Below are 8,066 nucleotides of genomic sequence, written 5' to 3' on the forward strand. Positions count from 1 at the left end.
ATGACCATCGGGTTCGAGCGCTCAAGGACCACCAGCTACCACACCTGCGCCAACGGGATGATCAAGCATTTCCACCGGCAGTTCAAAGCAGCCGTCATGTGCCACCAGGACTCAACCGGGCTCGAAGCCATCCCAGCCGCCGTCCTTGGTCTTCGCGCCCCCTTCAAGCCGGACATTCAGGCTACTCCCGCAGAGCTCGTCTACGAGGAACAACTCCGTCTCCCAGGCGAATTTCTTGCTGCACCGCCACCCACAACCACGACGTCAGATCCCGCCGATTTCGTCGCCCGGCTCCGATGCATCATCGCTGCCCTCTGCCCGTCACCCGCAGCTCACCACTGTAAGACTGCCCCTTTCGTCTTCAAGGATCTGGCAGCGTGCACGCACACTTTTCACCGCGACGACACCGTCCGTAGGCCTTTCCAGCCACCTTACAGTGGACCCTATCCAGTTCTCCATCGCGACGACAAAATCTTCACCCTGAGCGTTAACGGCAACGACGTCCGCGTCTCTCCCGACCGGCTCAAGCCAGCCTACATCGATTCCGCCGAACCAGGAAATACCAGCGCACCCACAGGCGTCCATCCACGACCCCCGACATCGCAGCCTGCTTCTGTCAGTACACGCTAGGGACGTCGGGTACGCTCCACAGATTTTTACAAGCCCTGAGGGCGCTCCACTTCCCCCCCCCCCCCCCCCCGAGGGGGGGGGGGGGATGTTGGTGACACACTCTGTGGACATTTCCGCGCAGCCTCCGCCTTCTTATCATCCGGCTCAGCGTAACACGGCTACACACTAGACTGCATTACCGACAAAACACAGCGCCACTGCTGTGTCACCCGAGGCATGCGTCGCCGACAGTGGCTACAAAAACAGGCTTCCCGGCTGGGAAGCGCGTCTATTTTCCTACCGCTGCCGAGACGAGCGCAGCGTTGGTATGCTCGTCCGCTGCCACCACTAATCGAATAAACAGTTGTTACGTTTTTATGTTAAGATTCGTCCTTCAGCAGAAACGACATCCCACACATTCATTAAAATAAGACACTGAAGAAAAATAGAAGTTGGTTTGTATCAATAGGATACTGTCTCCTATCCACAAAAACAATATTATTACTCTATGGTTTATGTGGGTTTTAACGTCGGAAAGAGACTGAGGCTACGAGGGACGCCGTAGGGAACGGCTCCGGAAATTTCGACCACCCGCGGTTCTTTAGGGAGCACTGACATCGCATTGCTCAAAACAAATCTCTCGTATGGTAGAAAAAAGCAAGGATTAAAATACTGGCATTGCCGGCTCAGGCCAATCACGCAGATGCAAGCGCGATTACGAAATTCCCGAAAATACCTACCAGGGATATCAAAGGCTGACGAACATGCATGAAGTTTAAGCGTTTGGATATTGAAGGGTAAAAGTTTTGTTTTCAAGCAGCTAGTGCACTTTTATCGAGCGAGAATGATAGAAAAAAGATAACCTGAAGGTAGGATGCCAAATAAAACCTACTCTTGGTGGCGCAACATGCGGCCAGGTTAGTTTTGGTATATTTTGCAGCTTCGCGGCTATGGTTTCGTGGTTCCGTTTTTGACGCGCCTCGATATATGATTGCCAAGCAGTAGAGGCAGTCCAAGTGCGGCTAAAAGTGTTTGTCACCCGAAGTTTATGCCTCGGCCCGTATCTTCGACGAGGAAAGTACCAGTGGCTACCTAATACTGCTCGAACGTACATGTTAGCGAACGCACTGCTTAGCATGTTCGCTTCGTCAACATAACTAAACGCTTGTCTGTACCAGCAGCGCTAAGAGGACTGTTATTATAGAATTTAAACAGTACATTCTCATCCGTAGTGGCAATTTCTCGGCTGCAAAAGCTGCCGCACTAGTAGCTAGGATTAATGCCGGCTCTGCCGACTCCTCGGCGCTCGTGCTATCCTTTCGTACCCGCCGCCCCCGCACTCAATAGGATAGCACGCTACGTGGATTCGAGGTAGCTGAAATACAGGCCTCAGTTCTTTGGGAGAACTTTGTTGTCCGGATCGGGGTCCATCGTAAAGCTCGAGCACACGTAAACGAAACTGCGCTCGCGACGGCTGATAGAGTCCTTCAGCGTCCGCCCGGAGGTAGTTTTCATCTCGGCCTCTGCTAGGCTGCCGCGGTCCAAACCAGCAATCTCAGAGTCCACCTTTACGTCAATTTACGTCTTCTTTAGGGTATTTGAAGGTACTTGAGTACTGCCCATTTTGTGAATTGTAGGGTGGTGTGTCGTGAGCGCTTCAGGAGGCTCTTTTTTCACAATGTTTTCAGTACTCTAGTAGGTAAGAGCAAAGCACATTTTTTTTTTTAATGATTCGTACTTGTGGCCGTCCTTTACAAACGATGTGGACGTTTGTTAGGCTGTGCCTGTTCGGCATTTCTGTGCTGGTAATAGCTTATCAGACGGCCTAGCAAGGTACAGTATCAAAGAATGTAATATGCACTACATGCTTTGATATTGTTTGGGTTCATATCCAGAAACTTTTCCCTCATTTTAAGACACCGAGCTCCTACAGGCGTGCAGCTTTTCTCAAGCCTTTCCAAGGCACTGCCTGTGCCTGCTGATTTCAAGAGTAGACCCTTACTGGCAGACGATAGCATAAAAGCCCTGTGCAGGCTTTCGAAAAAAAATGCCTTTATGATACAGGCCACATTGTAGCAGAAAGCATCATGAAGTAAACTGTTCCAGGAGAACGTGAGCACTACAAGGTTAGGCGAGAACTGATGTTGGGCTCAAAAAGCTCAGAACACTTTACAACAAAAAGTTCATCCATGAGCCGACGTATTTCTGACAAAACAACCTTCACCCGGCTGCGCCTGTGGCCTGACTAATTGGGGGGGGGGGGGGGGGGGGGATGGAAGAAGCCGTTTCGACAAAAAAAGGAAAGCTATTTTTTTCTCATTCTTGTTTTGTTTTGCTCACCTGATCATGCCTCCTGTTTTGTTGCGTCCCCCTCTTAGGACCTATTAAAGAGAGCAATGCAACAACTTCATGCCTTCTCATCGTCTTCATCATATGCCTCACTGCGCCCACTGCAGGACAATAACCTCTCCCTTGTCTCTTCAAATATGCCTGCCCTCTCTCAGCTGCGCCACCTTCTTCCCGCAAACTTTCAAATCTCCTACACCTAGCTATTTTCCTACTGCCTTCTGTTACGCTTGCCTTCCTTTGGAATTCAGTCTGCTACCCTTAACGACAATCGATTATCTTTCATTTGCACTGCATGCACTTTCCATGCACGTTTCTATTTATTTCGGCCACCATATGATTAACTCACGTGTCTTCTCTCATCCGTTCTTCGGTCCTGCTGTCTCTTAAAGTTGCAACTTTCATTTTTATTTTGCATAGTGTCTGCATTGTCATCAGTTAAAGCTGAATCCATTTTTTATCCTCCACATGTCTGCGCTTAGTTGAGTGCCGGTAAAATGCAGCTGTTGTATAATTTTCTCCCGGGGGATACTGCTAAACTGCCATTCCTGACTCGAGAGTACCAGCAAATTGAGCTTCATCTCGAGCTTATTGCTGTGGTGTGATTTCACCATCGAGGTCAGGCTCTGCGGTCACTACCTGCCCTGAGCAAGCGTATTCTGTTACCACTTCAAGCTCGTGGCTACCTACCTTAAACTGTTGTTCTTCTTCCGAGGCTGTTAAGTTACTTCAGTTTTCTGCATACTTATTTCTAGACCTACCCTCCTGCTTTGCCCGCCTCAGTCATTTATCACGCTTTGCACTTTGTCCCCTGAGTTACTTAGCAAGGCAATGTAATCAGCGAATAGCACATTAGTAGGGTACTCTTCATTAACTCTCGTCCACAGCTGTCTCCAATAGATGTCCCTAAACACCTCCGTAAGCAAGCACTGAATAGCATTAGAGAGGGCGTGCCTCCCTGAGTGGCAGCATTCATCACTGGGATTTTATTCAATATTTCATGGAGGACAAGACTCGCTGAGCAGCAGATATATCCGTCAGTGTTTTATATGTGGCTTTTTATACCCTGATTCCGTAATTCCTACATGACTGCTGAGGTTTCAACTGAGTCAAATGCTTTCTCATTATATATGAAGGCTTTATATAGGGGTTGCTTATACCTTTGCTTTTTTCTATCGCTCTGTTAACTGCGCAAGAACAGTCTGTTTTGAGGTAGCCTTTCTAAACGCCTGCTTGGTCCTCCTGTTGACTGATGTCTAAGGTATCCTGATCCTTTTAGCGACTACATTATTGAATACTTTGTAGGCAATAAATAGCAGTTTTTCAACCAATTTTCAAGCCCTTGACAAGCAGTTTCTTTATGAATTACGATAATATTTGTGTTCTTCTAAGTCTCATTTTTCAGTGAGGTTATGAGGCGTTCTGTATAAAGGGTCACCAGTTGCTTTAAAAGACGAGTTGTTCTTTCGTTGTAGTGCTAGGTTATTTCGAGTCTCATACGCACCGTGGTGTGCATTTTCTGCGTGTTGTGTCGCATCTTTTCGTCAACGTCCGGTCGCCAGGACAGCTGTGTGTAAGTAGTTTGGCGTCGTGTTTGTGATTATTCATTTCTTTCAATGGAACCCGTTCGCTGCGTGTTTCTTAAAAAAGGGGCGTCAGGCTCCTATTTCTAAAGCCGGAAGGCGCCCCAAGAATAGAAAGAAGCGCGGCCACATTTGGTCTGTAGAGCTAATATTGTGGCGACATTTTATTGCGAAGATGTAGCATACTTTAAGGGTGTGATAATTGCAGAGCTGCCTTCAAAATTTTCAAGCGAAAGCTTCACTGTGGGATGTCGGGCTTCAGTCGCGGACCGTGCAAATTCGACCTTCAGATGAGTTGGAGGTCCAGCCATGAAAAAGAGAACAAAAGATGCATCGCTATTCATGACTGCGATTCCAACCAGCGGCTGAGCGAACAGATCTTCTTTAAGTGCCGCTCAGCGAGACCACTAGGCTGTCGCCTTTTTTTTATTGCTGGCTTGAGCACATAGTTTGCAAACCAATCCATGCGAAGAACACAACACACATGCTAAGAATACGTCACCCGCAATTGGGGTTACGTGAACACATTAAAATTCGTATGTCGCGTCTTGCAAGCGCGATTTTCAATGAATTACTTGTCAGCTGTGACGCGAAAGAAACTTCATTAAAACCTCTGTGATGTCTTTCTTGCGGTCCCATTGTACAGGTCGTTGTACTGTGCAGGTTTATGGCAGACAGTTCTAAAACAAGTGAAAAACTTGGCGGTACCAGGTGTCGTTAAAAGTTTCTTTTTTAAGCTCCGTACGAACACTCTTGAAGTAAAGACATATCTAGAAAAGAAGCGTTTCTTTGTAGGACGGGGAAATCATTGTTTCATATGCAGAAAGCCGGAAACTATTGAATACGTTTTCTTATATTGTTTGGAAGCCTTTTTCTTTTGGGATATTCTACAACGCACGCTTAAAAAAGACTTACCGGTGGGTGCTTTTGGAATCAGATTTTTGCCTGTTCACAATGAGGACGGGGTTCCTTTCGACATGATCATGATATTGGGCCTGACCAGTATTTGGTGATACAGGATGGCAGTGAGACATGAAGACATTGACACGAGGTCGATAAGAGAGTATTTTTGTGAACCTCCTGGAAGAGTTACTGAAGGCCACAAGATACAGTTAAGATCCAGTGCCTGAGTGGCTTCCGAGAATGGTAGCTGTTTTATTCATGCGTCAACCACTAGGCTATCGCCGCAGCCAGTACGCCTCGTGTTAAACTGCAGGATACACTGGCGCTGTGCATTGGAGAGCGTTGTCTTCACCTACCTCCATCTGCTCAGTCCCGCGGTGGTGTCGGCTGACTGTCGGCGTCTTCTACGTAGCACAAATCCGTATATTCGCTCCTATTCGAATGTAGTAAACATTCTGCCTTTTTTTTAAGCTATCAGCTTCTGGGATTTCTTCTCTACTGGAGAGCCGTGATTTTTCAATCTTTATTTCATTATTTAGCTGCCTTTGCGCATACCTCCACGTTTCTTTTTTTTCCCAAGCATGCATGCGACCTCGCTGTGATATGCAGTTAGCGTCCGTGTTTTTGGCGCGTCGATCCGAACAGGCGTGTCAGTGCATTCGTAATATATGTCAGTGTTGATGCCCTGCAAACACTTCATGTTCCGGACTCATTTGCCACATGTTGCGCACGTGTAGCCTCTGTGACTTTAATGAACCTCAAAAACCACTAAAAGATACTGCACCTCGCTCGTGAGGTATCCAAATTACACTAGCAAGCATTAAAATATATATCTGGTATATGGCCTTAACTGGAATAATAGAATGCATATTACGGCTCCTGTTCTCTGTAGATAATCGTATATGACAGTCAGCCGCCGCACAGATTCAGGGGAGTTTTTTTGAGACGAAGCTCTCACAGGTATCGTTTGCGGTGTTTCCTTAAAACCAAGATCTCCACTAGAGGCTGCTAGAGACATTCTATCGCTAGAGTTTTGAGTTGTGTTCCGGTTCAGCATTTTTGACGCACACTAAAACCTTGGTGCGCCCTAACTTTTGCAGTCATTTTCTGCAGAAACGCAACCGCTGCGACTCGGAGTCTAAATCTTGACCTTCCGCTATGTTGGCGAAAAATATCTTTGCTGAGTTATCATGAGTATTAATTCACAGGCGTTTTAAAGCATAAAGCCTGCGCGCACTGCTTTAAAACTATATTTAAAGATTACGAACGTTATTCACAGACTGAAACTTGCCTTTTTTCAGTAGTGAATGCAGAGCCTAACTACCACTTCGTAGTCTAAACGAAAATGGAAAACCTGCGCTCCTCATAGCGCGAAGTGAAAAGAGTTTAGAACAAATGACGAGAATAGATTATTCCTAAAATAGTCCTAATCGGCCATTATTCAAGCAGGAAAATATTGCTTCGAAGGCCGGGACGGGGAGTGAACTTAGAGGCAAATATCAGAACTCACGCATTGCTCACAGTCTCAATTTTCCCAATCTGCTAATAACAAGCAAGGCTCCGGCGGCTGAGATTTAGCGCTGTGAAACGAAGGACACGAAGAACGCGGAGAAAATTGTATCCTCGGAGGATTTCGTTAGGCTGCCTGGATAATTTGTCTTCCACGTGCCGCAGTCTCCGGAGGTGTTAGCCACACAGCACCCTCTCATCTTTTTTTGCTGCCGCGCCCACATTCTTTTTATTTCCGTACTTGAATTTCGCGCGCCAAGTTAACAGTTGGCTACGGCGCTTGCATTCGGCTAGACGTACTTGGACGCATCCCTTATAAGCTACTAATCACTACGTTCAGCGAACGTGGCTATCAAATGGTTTTGCAGAGAGAGCAGGTAGTAACATCAAACATGATGCCTCACGCATGTCCATATAGCGGTGCAGCGTCATCAACGGCTGGAGGAATTTTTCGTCTAAAATCTCTCTTCGCAAAAGGGCTTTGTACAGGCTAACATTTCTGAATGGCGATATCTGTTTTCGTTACATTCGCAGGATTCCCAGTGATCGTTTTATAAAGAAGTTTAAGTTTTAATTTCTTTCTTGTTGCTCCACATTATGTGTACGGTGTAAATTCCATTTAAAATAACGGAAATTTTACTTTCTACAACAGCAATATGCAATTTGCCGACAATTAATTACCTAATCTACCGATCATTAGAGAAATGTTCTCGCAACGTTTAAGGTAGGATGGGAAGCCTTATTTTCTGTCTGTTTTTGGCGGTTGCCCAATGCTATTGAGGCTTGGAATTTGTGCACCTTTACTGCAAAGTCTTCACTGCGCAATGTGTTTGTGACTAATTCCTATACGCTTCACTACTGGCCGACATCTTTCCCTACCAGCAAAGCACTGCCACTGCCTGAGCGCACGTCTGGCATAGAAGGTGGAACCAGCGAAAACGGATGCAGGACAAGGAAGAGGATGCACACACACAACGCCGCTGGGACACCTTATGAACCAACCAGCCCAACATTCTACGCTCTACGCACAGATGAACTCTGTAATTGTAGAAGTAAAATAACGTACGAAACCCTGCTGCATGGATAACGAAGCTTTCAAAAGCGCCGGCTACATAC

At 46.6% G+C, this 8,066-nt stretch overlaps 1 protein-coding gene across 1 annotated transcript; it reads left to right on the forward strand.

The window, feature by feature from the left end:
* LOC149371605 (uncharacterized) lies at positions 1–630 on the forward strand. Its single transcript, XM_089580759.1, has one exon. It carries the CDS (start codon positions 1–3, stop codon positions 628–630), a length of 630 nt encoding a protein of 209 aa, XP_089436885.1.
* Positions 631–8,066: the final 7,436 nt, after the last annotated feature.

This window comes from Amblyomma mixtum, chromosome 1, assembly GCF_055824585.1.
Source record: "Amblyomma mixtum isolate Tamu chromosome 1, ASM5582458v1, whole genome shotgun sequence".
Lineage (NCBI taxonomy): Eukaryota > Metazoa > Arthropoda > Arachnida > Ixodida > Ixodidae > Amblyomma > Amblyomma mixtum.